We start from the raw sequence: 15,494 nt of genomic DNA, 5'->3' as shown, positions 1-15,494 counted from the left end.
GGACAAGGAGGAAAGGCAGAAGTGTCACTTGCCCTGTGTCACTGCTCAACCTTAAAGCCTGGTATACAATATGCCCCCTTTGACACCAGCGGACCAATCGGGTCCATTTTTCAGGCAGACCTGATTGGACCACCCATTGTTCTCTATGGGGCAGCGAATGTCAATGGACATGTGTCCGCTGTCACCCGCCAGCCTCCAATCCGGTCTGCTAAAAACAAATGGATAGGAATACATTCGCCATCCATCCAGCGCATCAGAGCAGATTGAAAAGGACAGGCAATCCATTTCCATCCAGCCACCCCATAGAGAACAGCAGGCTGTGTCACTGACCTCGGGCCGAGGCAGCTCCGGCTTGCTATGGGGGCACTAGAGCCGAGTTACAACTCCATGTGTCCATAAAAACATGAAGCCCCTACCTAGCATTTATGCCAAAGAGTGCGTTAAGATTAAAAAAAAAACCTTCTGCCTTTATAACCCCTTTAACCCCTTGGCATCCACGCTATAGCCGAATGACGGCCACAGTGCGGACCTGAATTTCCGGGATGCCGTCATATGATGGCCTCCCCTGTGCACGCGCACTGTAGGGCGCGCGTGCGGAGCGGGAAGTGATCACCAAGTCACTGAGACTCAGGTGATCACCGATCCGAGTAAGGGGCTGGCCCCAACCTCTTACTATGTAATCAGCTGTCGGCCAATGACAGCTGATCACATGTTGTAAACAAAAGCTCGCTAATCGTTTTTTCTCTTTCGTTCATTGACGGGTGCAGCTCCTTTTAATTCTTGACCTTAGGGTTATCATGCCACCTTCAGGAGAGGACTAGGCAGAACATGTAAAAACAGCAAGACTGCACACCACCGCCCAGGGGGCGGACCCTCTGCCTATAACCCCTCACCCTGCTTCCTACAGCTCCAGTTTTTTTTCTACCTAGTGTAGGAGAAAGACTTGGCTCCCGGAGGGGACCATTGGTCCTGGGATTTTTTCTCAAATTTTTGATCCTGTGATTGACAATCAACAGCCGGCTGGGTGACAGGCTGGGGAGACTACAAGGATCTATATTATCCAGCCTGTCACCCAGCCGGCTGTTGATTGTCGATCACGGGATCAAAAATTTTAGAAAAAATGAAAAAAAGTCCCAGGACCAATGGTCCCCTCAGAGAGCCAGGCCCTTCTCCTCCTGGCCATTGAGCTGGGTCGGCCACAACATGCCCCTTCTGCTCAGGTGATGGGTCTGTGGTGGAATGTGTCCAGCAGTCTCAACAGGAAGGGTAAGTATGGCTCACCCTGCCTCGGCAGGATAGAGCAGCTGGGCATTCCCTGGGAGGTCGACTAGGGGGTCTCTCACTCTCCCTATCCCTCATTCCCTCCTCCCTCTGCTGGGGCCGCTGTGTGACTGGGCATGAGGTGCGGTGTATGTACCTAGGCCAGGGGTCCTCCGGGGGGCCCGGGCTTTGGCGGGGGATTGCGCTGTCTGTTACGGTCCGTTTTTTACTTTTCTGTCCCCTTTTTCTTTGCTGTGAGGTGCCTGTGTAAAAATTTACCTCAGCAAAGGCTGCCGCCATTTTTCTGAGGCCGTGGCCATTTTCCTGTAGTCTATGCAGTGTATGGGCTGTCGGGTATTTTCTAGAAGGTTCGGCAGCAATTTTTCTTGGTGATTTTTGTGCTAAGGACGGCCGGTGGCCATTTTCTTGTAGCCTCAGTGCATTTTTTCCTCTAGTGCTGGGTCTGTGTACCTCAGAACAGCACGGTTTTCACTCTGAGCACTTTGTGTCTAGAACAGGGCAGAGCGGTCAGCTGCAGCACTCAGTCAGGGTGGTGAATCCTGCGGAGGGGCCCCTCAGTCTGTGAGCAGCTAGGAGGGTGGAATTTGTGTACCTGGCCTTAAGTCCCTAAGTTGTGGCAGGTGAGTGAAAGTCAGCATGGCGTCAGAAGCTGGCGTTTCTTCCCCAGACATGCCTGCTATTGCAACCAGCTCACCTGCAAAAAATGCAGCGTCTATGGACGAGTTGTCGATGGTCCTGGAGACCTTTGTTGCCAGGGTGGAAGCGGCGTGTGTGCGCAAGGGGGTAAAAAAACGCCTCCTGCCACCCCCGTCTTCTGGGGAGAGTTCCGATTCAGGACCCGTGGTGACTGACGTGCAGAGGATGCGGACCAGAGCTGTTCAGAAAGTGAGAATGACTCTGTGTCCAGGTTTGAGCAGGAAAAAGCGCTAGTAGGAGCACTTAATGCAGTGGGGGATACCCTGAAGATGCAGCAGGAACCTCTGCTGGGGTGGCGGTCCCTTTTGGGTCCCGCAAACCTGCCCGCACGCCTAATGTGTTTCCGTATTCAACTTATTTTGATAAGATCATCTACAAGTAATGGGGAAGTCCGCAGCGGGCCTTTTCAGTCCTAAGAAGAGTGGCGGTGCGTTACTCCTTTGAGGAGAGCCTCCTGAAAAAATGGACATCTCCTCAGGTCGTTGACCCCCCCCCCGGTATTCAAGTTAAATAAAGTAACCACGATTCTGGTAGAAGGGACTCGTGCCTTCAAGGACCCTGCCGACAGGAGGGCAGAGGCAGTGGCCCAGTCCATGTTTACGGTAGTGGGGTCAGCGTTACGATCTGTGCTGGCCACGGCCTTGGTGTCGCAGACGCTTACTGAATGGGCAAAGTTGTTGCACCGTGAATTGGAGAAGCAACAGTCTCCCTGGTCTGTGTAGAGCTGGCAGACCAGTTGGTGCAGGGCCTTAAGTATGTCTGTGATGCGGCCCTGGATACGGTCCCCCTGCTCTCTAGAACATCAGTATCAGCAGTGGTTGTATGGCGCCTGATTTGGCTAAAATGCTGGTCTGTGGACCAGGCCTCTAAAAAAGCACTGGCGGATTTGCCCTTCCAAGGTGAGAGGCTTCTTGGAGCTTCGCTGGATGACATTATTAAAAATATTACCGGTGGGAAGAGCACGTTACTCCCACAGTCTGAGAAGGGTAAGGAGCCACGCTGTAAGCAAGGGCCCTCTTTTTCCGCTCAAAATGGCTTTTTCGCCTGCCTGGGTCAGCAGGTAAGTGTTCCCGGTCCGACAAGGCGCCTGCTGAAGGACAAAAGCGTCCCTGGTTTCACAAATCTGTGAGCAAAAATGTTACCGCATAAAGGTTTGCCCCTGCCCGACTCTCGGGTGGGGGGGGGGGGTCGCCTTCGGGAGTTTGCAGCTTGGTGGACCTCTCTACTGTCCAACCAATGGGTCTGTGGACTGGTTTCATCTGGATGCAAGATAAAGTTTCTTTCTTGTCCACCAAGCAGATTTTTTCCCTCCAACCTACCTCTACTTCCGGCTCGTCGGAAAGCCCTGTTTGGGGCAGTACGGGACCTGCTACTGCACGGGGTGATAGTACCTGTACCGACGCTGGAAAGGTTTCAGGGATTCTACTCCAATCTGTTTGTAGTCCCCAAAAAGGAAGGGGTACATCCAATCCCCCCAACAACAGCTTTGTGAAAGTGCAAAGGTTCAGGATGGAATCGGTTCGCTCCGTGGTCGCTGCACTCCATCAGGGGGACTTCCTGGCATCCCTGGATATCCAGAACGCATACTTACATGTACCCATATGCCTCAGGCATCAGAGGTTTCTGAGATTTTCAGTCAGGGAAGAGCACTACCAGTTTGTGGCTCTCCCTTTTGGCCTGGCGTCAGCACCCTGAGTCTTTACCAAAGTGTTAGCTCCAATTCTGGTGCTGTTAAGGCAACGTGGGATCACAATCGTGGGTTACCTAGACAACCTGAGAGCAGCTTCCACCTCAGAATTAAGGGAGGATGTTGCGATCACCATGCAGACTTTCCGGGAGTTTGGTTGGGTGCTGAAGCTAAAGAAGTCGGTGTTAGTGCCTACTCAATACCTGGAGTACCTGGGCTTACTGCTGGAATCCTCAGAAGCGAGAGTTTTTCTCCCTTCAGACAAGCTGCAAACTCTTCAAGCTGGGGTGAATTTGTTGGTGAACCACAGGTGGTCGTCACTGCGCTTCTGCGTGCGAGTTCTGGGCCTCATGGTAGCCACTTTCGAGGCGGTATCGTACGCTCAATTTCACACTCGAGTCTTGCAGAAGGAGATTTTGTCAAAATGGAACAAATCTCCATTATCCCTGGATTGTCAAATTCAGGTGAGCCAGTTAGGGATTCCCTTCTCTGGTGGCTGAGGTCTCTGGCCCTTCGGTCCGGGAGATCGTTCCTTCCTCTCCTTTGGACGGTGATCACAACGGACGCCAGCCTGACTGGTTGGGGGGGGGGGGAGTTTTGGGCGTACAGTCAGCCCAGGGCCTCTGATCACAGGAAGAATCCCAACTGCCGATCAATGTGCTTGAGCTTTGTGCGATCGGATAGTGCCTCTCCACATGGTCCAGGAGGTTACAGGGACGTCCGTTCAGGATCCAGTCGGACAAGGCCACAGCACGGGAGGTCGCTCACATCCTCCAGTGGGCAGAGAGGCACGTGCCGGCCCTGTCCGCCATATACATTGCGGGCGTAGAAAACTGGCAGGCAGACTACCTAAGTTGTCAGATGCTGGACCCAGGGGAATGGTCGTTGCATCCGGAGGTATTCCGGCTCCTTTGCCTAAGGTGGGGCACACTAGATGTGGACCTTTTGGCCTCTCAGCTTAAACAGAAGGTACAGAGGTTTGTGTCCAGGACAAGAGACTCCTGGGCGGACACGTCAGACGCGTTTGTGGCTCCATGGGGCATTATCGGCTGATTTATGCCTCCCCCCCCCCCCCACACTCAAACTTCTACCACATCTACTGCGCAGAGTGGAGGCCGATGGGATTCCGGTGATTCTGATTGCCCAAGATTGGCCTCGACGTCCTTGGTACGCCGACCTAGTATGACTGGTGGCGGATGTTCCATGGCGGCTGCCGAATGCGAGAAGACCTTCTATCACAAGGTCCGATACTTCATCCTGCTTTACCGTCACTCGTTTTAACAGGCTGGCTTTTGAAAACCAGGTACTAAGGGACCGAGGTCTGTCGGACTCGGTAATTTCCACTATGCTGAGGGCACGGAAGTCTTCTTGGAAGAGTTACCACCGTACGTGGAAGGCTTAGATCTCCATGTGTGAGAAGATGGGGTGGCATCCGCGCACATACTCAGTTTCCAACATCCTGCTGTTTTTGCAGCGAGGAGTGGAACAGAAACTTGCCTTAAGCACCAACAAGGGACAGATATCAGCCTTGGCTGTCTTTTTCCAGCGTCCCTTGGTGACTCACTCATTGGTGAGTACTTTTGTGCAGGGGGTTCCACACATAGTCTCTCCGGTTCGCCCACCACTACCTCCGTGGGATCTAAATGTGGTGCTATCGGCACTTCAGAAACCGCCCTTTGAGAACATTAGCATTAAGATTCCCTTGTTAACTCTTTCTTAGAAAGTAGTCTTTCTAGTGGCTATTACAGCTGCCAGGAGGGTTTATGAGTTGGCGGCCTTGTCATGCAAGTCTGCCTACCTGGTCATCCACAAGTGTGTATATATATATATATATATATATATATATATATATATATATATATATATATGGCATGGTATTATTTCACATGTGAGAACTAGAAGGTGCAGCCCGGAATTATTATAGCTGAATTGAATGATATATGTCCAAATATTGTGTTTGCAGTACTCCCTTCTGCTTCAGCTGTCTGAAGCCTGTGAGTTTCCTGCCTGCCGTCTTCTCCCCAGCTTCTTCTGAGTGCCAGTCTTTGGCTGACTGACTACTGCGCATACACGAAAGTTCAGTCATCCCAAGTACACAGGCACTGTGCTGGAATGTAAACTGAGCTGCACGTGCACAGCTCAATATACATTTTCAAGAAGGCTGTCAGCAGGAATGATAAGATTATTCTATTGCAGAAGAAATATTGCAATGAAGAGCCTGCCTGCTCTTAGTCATGCTTTAACAGCTCCCAGTTGTTATATTAAAACTCAACCATTCCAGTTAAAGTACAAATTACTTATTTTTTCAATTTCAGGGATAACATTTCTTCATCAAGCACCACTGTAGAATGTATTTCTCAAGCTGGCAGAAAAACAGCCATAAAAAAAAAAAATATAAAATCATTTGGAGAGAGGCATTACAGGGTTTGTTATTTCTGCAGCATACAGGAAATCTTTCACACCTATTAACCATCAGAGATCAGGAGCCGGAGTTGTGCCTCAACCACGTGAAACTGTTTTATGTTGGGATGCATAGAACACGTTTCACTCATTCCTATTTGAAAAGAGGTCGCCTCAGTGGGTAAATATTAAGCAAGATACCATCGTCCCTAAATAGTACATAAAGAAGAGAAAAGCTCAACAGAGAGGATTACTCCAAAAAAAAAATCCTAACAGCATGAGGGACACTGGGGACTATTGCGGTATCAGAAAATAGTAAGCAAAGAATCTTAAAGCGGGGCTCCACCGACGTTTTTTATTTTTTTCGCATTAATCTTCAAAAGTATGTATTCTAAATAGGTTACTTACTTGTATATGATGTGAAAGTGTCTTGCAGCCATTTTTCGTTCGCCTAAAGTCATTAGAAAAACGTCTCCAGACGTTTTCCATTTTGCCTGTGGGCATGTGAAGCCCACAGGCATTGTCTTCCGGGACAGAGTCCTCCTAATCTCCCAGCATGCACCGCCCGTAAGATCTGCGATCTCGCGCATGCGCAGATCAATCCGCTTGAGCGCTGACAACAACTCAGGCGCCGCACAGACTCCTAGGAAATAAAAACAACGATCCCAGGAGCCCCTGCGGCCGACAGGAAGAACTGACCTGCCGCTGAAGCCCCGCCCATTTCCGCAGCAGCACCGCCCCTTTCCGGAATCTCCAGAGGCAGGAAATTTGAAACAAGAAGAAAACAGAAGAATACATCAGCAAGGTAAGGGGGATATCTAGCGATTAGGGAAGGGGGGGATCACATAGACGTAGGACTAATAATTCGGGTGGAGCTCCGCTTTAAAATTTCATTGAGATTTATTAAATAGCATTAAAAAAAGGGGAAAAAAGACAAATACAAACAAGCAATTGCCATAGAGACATGTTGATAATGATCAGTCTGTACAAGAACAATAAATGATTTACAATATTTGCTAGGAACCCCACATAAGGGGGTTTTTACATTGGTGTAGAGTGGACGTGTAGCTCGACCGGTTTCGCGACTAAATGCCGCTTCCTCGGTTGACGTCGCCTACAGTATCCAACACAAAAAAAATAAAAATAATTATATTTTTTAAAAAGAAAAAAGGAGAAACAACATTTTCATAATTCATCAGAAGTTAGAAAAGTTAATTGCATTAAGACTGGAGTTGTTATTAAACATAAGGAGCCCGTGACTCTCCCTTGGCTAAGGGTTGGAAATGTTGGGAGAGTCACGGGCTCCTTATGTTTAATAACAACTCCAGTCTTAATGCAATTAACTTTTCTAACTTCTGATGAATTATGAAAATGTTGTTTCTCCTTTTTTCTTTTTAAAAAATATCATAATTTTTTTTTTTGTGTGTTAGATACTGTAGTTGACGTCTCCTGAGGAAGCGGCTTTTAGTCGTGAAAACAGTCGAGCTACACGTCCACTCTACACCAATGTAAAAACCCCCTTATGTGGGGTTCCTAGCAAATATTGTAAATCATTTATTGTTCTTGTACAGACTGATCATTATCAATATGTCTCTATGGCAATTGCTTGTTTGTATTTGTCTTTTTTCCCCTTTTTTTTAATGCTATTTAATAAATCTCAATGAAATTTTAAGATTCTTTGCTTACCATTTTCTGATACCGCAATAGTCCCCAGTGTCCCTCATGCTCTTAGGATTTTTTTTTTTGGAGTAATCCTCTCTGTTGAGCTTTTCTCTTCACTCATTCCTATGATGTAGGTGAACATTAAAAAATGTGCAAAATCGAGTACAATACATATAAAAATACATAATTATTTCACAACTACCCCCCCCCCTCCCCCCGTTATCGTACATGTCCATGTCTAAATGAAATATGTCCTATGCTATTTGTTCCCGGTGTATGTTTTTTGAGTATGTGATAACTGTCAGAAACCTGCACAGGCTAGGTATTAAAAATCCTAAAATGCCATTCTGAATTCCAACAAGTGTTTTTAGTGTACAGATAATTGTGCTGGGTAATGAGGAAAAAAAGAAAGTAAATGTTGTTTTACTGTATAACCATCAGTATAATAGTATTTTGTCATTTTTTATGTAATTTTAAATGAGTGTTTGATATGCAGTACAGTGTAAGCCAGTGATGGGGAACCTCGGCACCCCCAGAGGTTTTGGAACTACATTTCCCATCATGTTCTTACACTCTGCAGTGTCATTGAGCATCATGGGAAATGTAGTTCTAAAACATCTGGGGGTGCCGAGGTTCGCCATCACTGGGTGTAAACTGTATCAGGTCATAGAAATGTGTTACTGCAAAGAAAGATGATTAAAAAAAAACAATGAAAAATATATTGTACCCCTTTCCCTATACTAGTATAGGCCTTTGAAGTGTCCACATAGAGACATTAGATTTTTTTTGTCCTTTTTTTGATTTCAGCAGATAGCTTTACAGCCACAAAACTATGTTTTCCAGTAGCCCTCCCTGGCTTTTTAGCTATCCATTGCAGCCAATGAGAAATGCACAGATGTTGAGCTTTGCCGTGGAGCCTGGCACAGCACCGCATGCTCCATGGCAAGCAGTCCTAATCTGAGCATAGAAGATATAACCCCCGAGAGGCTGGGGGTTTATGAGTAAGATATTGTTTCTATGCTGCTGGTGGCATTAGATTGCACAATGAATAGTTGAAGAGCCTGTAGAAACAACATGGAAGCGAATAGGTAACAGATAGCGTCTGCGTGGTTGATAAATTCAATATTTTGGCTTGCAGTATCAAATTTAACAGAAAAAGGAAAAAAGCAGATTAATAGTGTTCATGAATTAGTGATGATCATTCATTTGGAAAGAACAAAGCGCTTGCCCTGACTTGTTCATGCCCCAACTTAGTTGGGGTAGGTGGAACACTTTGGTGGGGGTGGGTCAGCCTGACACTTGACCTTTGACCTCTGGGGGACACGCCTGTTGACCTTTGGGGGAGGTCCCTATTCCAATCCCTGAGTCCTAACCTCGTTCTTCTAGGGCAGGCATGTCCAAAGTCCGGCCTGCGGGCCATTTGTGGCCGGCGGTCCGGTTTTGAACGGCCCGTCTGGTCTTTCTCAATTTAGTGTGCTGCGGGATCAGGGCTGTCAGATGAGCCCGATCCCCGGCACTGTGAGAAGCTCCGTGGGCTTCAAAAGTGAAAGTAAAGTGCAGAGGAGTGCGCTGTGCTCTCTGCTTCCCCCTACAGTACAGTACCCGGCTGAATGAGGAAGCTGCAAAGGTACTGTACTGTGCTACAAGCTAAATTAGTGTTAAAAGGGCTTTATTCATGTGTGTGTGTGTACGTACGTATGTCTGTATGTGCACCTATGTCTGTATGTGTGTGTGTGCACGTATGTCTGTATGTGTGTGTGTGTGCACGTATGTCTGTATGTGTGTGTGTGTGTGTGCACGTATGTCTGTATGTGTGTGTGCACATGTGTCTGTGTGTATGTGCACATGTGTCTGTATGTATGTGTGTGTGTGCACATGTGTCTGTATGCATGCGTCTGTATGTATGTATGTATGTGTGTGTGTGTGTGTGCACGTGTGTCTGTATGTATGTGTGTGTGCACATGTGTCTGTATGTATGTGTGTGTGTGCACATGTGTCTGTATGCATGCGTCTGTATGTATGTATGTATGTGTGTGTGTGTGCACGTGTGTCTGTATGTATGTGTGTGTGCACATGTGTCTGTATGTATGTGTGTGTGTGTGTGCACATGTGTCTGTATGTATGTGTGTGTGTGCACATGTGTCTGTATGTATGTGTGTGTGTGTGCACATGTGTCTGTATGTGTGTGTGTGTGTGTGTGTGTGTGTCTGTGTGTGTGTGTGTGTGTGTGTGTGTGCATATGTTACTTTTAATCTGGAACCCCCCCCCCCCCATTCTTATACCATCAAAGCTGCTTTTGTAGGGCTTTGTGTGTGATATTAGCTAGGACTGCTGCTCCTCTGAAAAGCAATCCATGCACAGATCTCTTTTCAATGGCAATTGAATGGCGGTAAAGAGGCATTATGTTGCCTCCTCACCACCTGTTTTAAAATGCAACATCTGTGTGGCTGTGTACTGTGTGTAGGGCACCCCATTAATTTCAATGGACTTTCCTACTCACAAAAATGCAGGGAAAGAAGTTCCTGAGCTTTTTTTTTTTTTTTTTTTTTTTTTTTAATTCCACTGCACCAAAAGCACCCTACATTTTCCAATGTGTGGGATACCATTAAGAATTAACGGTACCCCCTAAAGTGCAGAGCATTCGTCTGTGTGTCAGGAACGAGCGCGACAAAGGCAAGAGAATTCTTGTTGGGTGGTGTATTGGCGCTCGGATGGACACACTCAAACCGAATTTTCAATGGTTCAAAGAATGTCAGGCAAAATGGTCGGCCTTCACCCATGTTCACTTCATCAAATCCGGCCCTCTTTGAAAAAAAGTTTGGACACCCCTGTTCTAGGGGAAACACTAACCCCTAAGTAACTAATTAATTCACCTCTGGAAAATCCACATTTTTTTTTTGCCATTCAACAGGTCAAGCTCCTATGAGAGTCTAACATCTGTTGTAATAATTTTCTGTAGAGTGTGTGGCAGCATTCTCTGGCAGTAGACATGCTACATCCAATCACAGGGGACTCGGATTTTTTTAGGTATCTGCATTTGGCAAAAGTTAGAAGCCAACTGTAGGGAATGTGTGTGTGAAAATGTAAGAAGGGTAGAACAAAAGAATGTGCCGCCAAAGCTGGCCATACTTCGTTTAGTTTAGCCACTTGGCTGAATGAAAAAAAATGAACTGATTTCCCATCCACACAACGAAGATGAGGGAATCCTCCCACGAGCCATTGCAATCTGACAGAAGAGGATTCCCCCTGCCGCTGTCAGAATACACAGATCGGCGCTTCAGCTGCTTTTTTCTGACTGGCCGGTTGAACAGAAGGCAATCTGCCGCAGAGACCACTTTTATCTTAAAGCTGCTCGCCGGCCGAACAAGAGGATACAGGGGGTTATGGCAGCTAGCTGCTGCCATAACAATATCCCCCGTCAAAGTAAGGACGTATATCGGGAGTCCAGAAGTGGTTAAAGCATGTTATGCAGCATAGTGCTTGTGCCATGTGGTTTGCCCCCCCCCCCCCCCTAACACCTGAAATACCTGGCTGATCCTGCCTGGCTATACCCTCCCCCCTGTAAACTGACCACGGTATATCATGGCTGCTGAGCCCTGACACCGTGGTCAGTTTACGTGCCTCTGTCATCCACTGCGTCTCCCATCTCTCCTCTGTGCTGTCCTCCATCATCTCCCCCCTCCCTTTCTGTCAGCTCTGTGTCCGTGCCCTCACCTCCTGCTGCTCAAATTAGGGTTTCATTTAAATGATCCTCTCTGTTGATTCATGTAATGTCCCCCGTGACTGTGATTTCTAAAACAAAAATGCAGCTATATAACGGTTTACAGAGCACAGATCGGCGCTCACGTGACCCGCCACCTCTCTCCTCAGAAGACAGCTGCAGCGGTGCAGGGCCACCTCTCTCCTCCTTCCCTCATGACGGACGTCAGCCGGGGATCCTTGGCCTCGCCTGCTGCAGCTGTCAGGCCAAGAGAGGAGAGAGCCTGCGGGTTACGTGAGCGCCGATCTGTGCTCTGTAAACCGGTATATTGTTTTATAAAAAAAATGCAGCCAAGTCACAGGGGGACATCATATGAATCAACCGAGAAGACAATTTAAATTTAACCCTGTGGGTTAACAACCACTTTAAAGTTTATCTTATGTATGTATATCTTCAGTATGTTTCCACTTTTGCAGTCAAGTTTGAGAAAACCCCGCTATGTTATGTGTTTTCATTCACACAGAATAACAAAAAAAAAAAAAAGTAAATGTTTACTACCTTTTTTAGATGTTTGAAGGCTGCATATCAAACTGCAAGCTTTTCGTAAAAATTTTGGAGTCAAGTTTTGGGGGGGGGGCAACTAAAGCCGGGTTGCACGCATATCAAAAGCCGTCTGGTTCCCGCTTTCGGTACGTGTGAACGCCTCTCTGTTCAACAGAAGCCGATCTGATGACTGCCTTCTGTTGCATAAGCCTGCTGGAAAACTAGCCAACGGCTGCAGCACCGATCTGTGTATTCTGGTAGGGGGAGGGGGAGAGGAGCTTTGTCCGACCGTGTGTATGCAACGCAAGTTTTGGACAAAATCCGACGGATTTGGTTGTCGGAATGTCCGACCCGTGTGTACAAGGGCTAAGAGAGGATTTCCTATTACTGCATATAATTAGGAAGCGATTAAAGCAGACTGAGAAATAATTTCCTTAATATTCAGTAAGTTGCTCAGGGTCTGAATGGTGCTGGGAGAGGAGATGCAGCCTGTGTAGCACATACTTGTGTTGCGTATTTTTTTTTTTTTCTTTTTATCTTCCAGCTCCTCACGTTCCGAACGTTCCAGTGCTTGGATACAGACTGGTGTGGCTGGAGGTCGGTGAGTAGAAGTATAGAATATGCATTTTGTACAGTGGGCAGGGTGACCATGGGTTTCCTAAAAAAATTAAGTTAAAAAAAAAAAATCTATTTAAGTAATCGCTTAGTGCCTCACAGGGTTAGGTATGCAGAATTTATGATGCTTCAATTGAAGAAGCCGATGACAGAATACAATAGCATTTACCTTCCTAACGATCAAATTGTCCGGTGTACTTAGTCCGCCGAAACGCATTTCACCGGACAATCTGATCGTGTGTGGGCTTCAGCGGACTTTCTCAGCGTAAAGTCCGGCGGACTTGGAAAGTATTTTTGCAGTCCAATCTTTACGTCGGACTTGGCTTTCAGCAGACAATACATTCGTCGGTATGCTAGTACAGCGGACTAAGAATGACGCATGCTCAGAAGCAAGTACGAAAAGGAAGCTATTGGCTATTGGCTATTGAACTTCCTTTTTCTAGTCCCGTCGTACGTGCTGTACGTCATCGCGCTAGCAAACGCCGGACTTTCCGTGTGTCCGTGTGTCGCCAAGTCCGTTCGGTAGAAAGTCCGCCGGATTGTTTGCCGGACTAAATACACCGGACAATTCGATCTTGTGTATGCGGCATTAGAGAGCTTGCAGCCCCAACATTTTAAACACTGGGCAGGGCTAACAAATCATCTGCAGAGGTTCACTTTTTTTTTTTTTTTAGCCCTACAGGCGCATGCAGTTGCATTTTGGGAAGTTCATCTGGAGTTATCGCAATGGAAGGACCACTTAGAAGAAAAACATTACTCAAAGAAGGGAAGAAGCCAACGGTAAGATCACGGAGCCTAGAGAACCTTTTACAATATAAGTGGTATTACTGGCAAACTACCACAAGAGGGCACCCAAGTTTCATAAGAAACTGCAGCAATTTTTGAACGGTCTTACAAAATGACCGCGATTATGGTACAGAAGCCTGATTTCAGACCAATGCTAGGGAAAAATTAAAAACGTAAGAGGGAGGGTGATCTACAAATTGAGGTGACCTGTTCCTTTCCTCTTGCTTACCTCTCTTACAATACCTAAACATAGAGGCTGTTGTAAGCGCTAAAGAAGAGCGATCATTAACATTTTTTTACATTGGGATAAGATACATGTAGAACTGAATCAGTAATAAGGCATAATTCCGGCAAGTCCTATTTTACAGAGGATGGCTTCAGCTAGGGGGGTGGCTGACTGGAGACACAACAGCGGCTCTTCTAGGCTGAATATAGGACTGCCATAGTGGCTCCAGTGACTGGACAGAAGAACAATTCTCATTGGTGTCCCAATACTGTGCTTCCTCAAACAGGAACCTTTTTCTGCGCCCAGTCTCTCCCTAACTAGACACTCACAAAACGAACACAACAAACCCAGCAGATTCCTATTTTTAGAACTTTTCCACCTAATGACTGCTGTAGGTCAGCAGGATTTGCAGCATCCAATCAGACCGCTGTTTCCCCTGAGACACCTACACCTAACAATGTTCCTCTGAGCCTCAGCTACAGATGTGCAGTGCCACCTACTGAATGGAGGACAAACTGCTCTACATTTAGCTAGGTGCTTCCTAAATCTAGTTATTATTATTATTATTATACAGGTTTTATATCACACCAACAGTGTGCTCAGCGCTTTACAACAAGAGGGCAGACATTACAGTTACATTACAATTTGGTACAAGAGGAATCGGAGGGCCCGGCTCGTTAGAGCTTACAATCTAAAAAGGGAGGGTCAATTGATACAAAAAGGTAATAGCTGTGGGGGGGGGGGGGGGGGGGGGTGAGCTGATGGAGGAACTAAAACAGTGTATTAGTTAGAAGCAGGATCGGCTTCTTTGAAGAGAAGGGTTTTCAGGGATCGTCTAAAGATGGATAGATTAGGGGACAGTCGGACAGATTGGGGTAGGGAGTTCCAAAGGATGGGAGAAGCTCTGGAGAAATCCTGGAGGCGAGCATGGGGGGAGGATGGGACAAGGGAGCTAGAGAACAGGAGGTCTTGGGATGACCGAAGAGAGCGGCTTGGTTGGTATTTTGGGACTAGGTTAGTGATGTAGCTAGGGGCAGAGTTATGGAGGGCTTTGTAAAGTATTGTTAGTACTTTGAATTGTATTCGTTGGGTGAGTGGAAGCCAGTGGAGGGATTGGTAGAGAGGGGTGGAGGACACTGAATGGAGGTCAGTGGAGGGATTGGTAGAGAGGGGTGGAGGACACTGAATGGAGGTCAGTGGAGGGCTTGGTAGAGAGGGGTGGAGGACACTGAATGGAGGTCAGTGGAGGGATTGGTAGAGAGGGGTGGAGGACACTGAATGGAGGTCAGTGGAGGGATTGGTAGAGCGGGGTGGAGGACACTGAATGGAGGTCAGTGGAGGGATTGGTAGAGAGGGGTGGAGGACACTGAATGGAGGTCAGTGGAGGGATTGGTAGAGAGGGGTGGAGGACACTGAATGGAGGCCAGTGGAGGGATTGGTAGAGAGGGGTGGAGGACACTGAATGGAGGCCAGTGGAGGGATTGGCAGAGAGGGGTGGAGGACACTGAATGGAGACCAGTGAAGGGATTGGCAGAGAGGGGTGGAGGACACTGAATGGAGGTCAGTGGAGGGATTGGTAGAGAGGGGTGGAGGACACTGAATGGAGGTCAGTGGAGGGATTGGTAGAGAGGGGTGGAGGACACTGAATGGAGACCAGTGGAGGGATCGGCAGAGAGGGGTGGAGGACATTGAATGGAGGCCAGTGGAGGGATTGGTAGAGAGGGGTGGAGGACACTGAATGGAGACCAGTGGAGGGATTGGTAGAGAGGGGTGGAGGACACTGAATGGAGGTCAGTGGAGGGATTGGTAGAGAGGGGTGGAGGACACTGAATGGAGACCAGTGGAGGGATTGGTAGAGAGGGGTGGAGGACACTGAATGGAGGTCAGTGGAGGGATTG

At 47.5% G+C, this 15,494-nt stretch overlaps 1 protein-coding gene across 5 annotated transcripts in view; it reads left to right on the top strand.

The window, feature by feature from the left end:
- RALGPS1 (Ral GEF with PH domain and SH3 binding motif 1) overlaps positions 1–15,494 on the top strand; it is a 659,487-nt gene that overhangs the window by 621,876 nt on the left and 22,117 nt on the right. For all 5 annotated transcript variants that reach the window (XM_077484871.1, XM_077484870.1, XM_077484869.1 and 2 more), the window contains 2 exons: positions 12,514–12,570; positions 13,259–13,364. In XM_077484871.1, the coding sequence (XP_077340997.1) occupies positions 12,514–12,570; positions 13,259–13,364 (163 nt within the window). The remainder of the gene's footprint in view (positions 1–12,513; positions 12,571–13,258; positions 13,365–15,494) is intronic.

This window comes from Lithobates pipiens, unplaced genomic scaffold, assembly GCF_037356315.1.
Source record: "Lithobates pipiens isolate NorthernLeopardFrog02 unplaced genomic scaffold, aLitPip1_a1.2 Scaffold_166, whole genome shotgun sequence".
Taxonomy (NCBI): Eukaryota; Metazoa; Chordata; class Amphibia; order Anura; family Ranidae; genus Lithobates; species Lithobates pipiens.
This window is presented reverse-complemented; position numbering and strand designations above follow the sequence as displayed.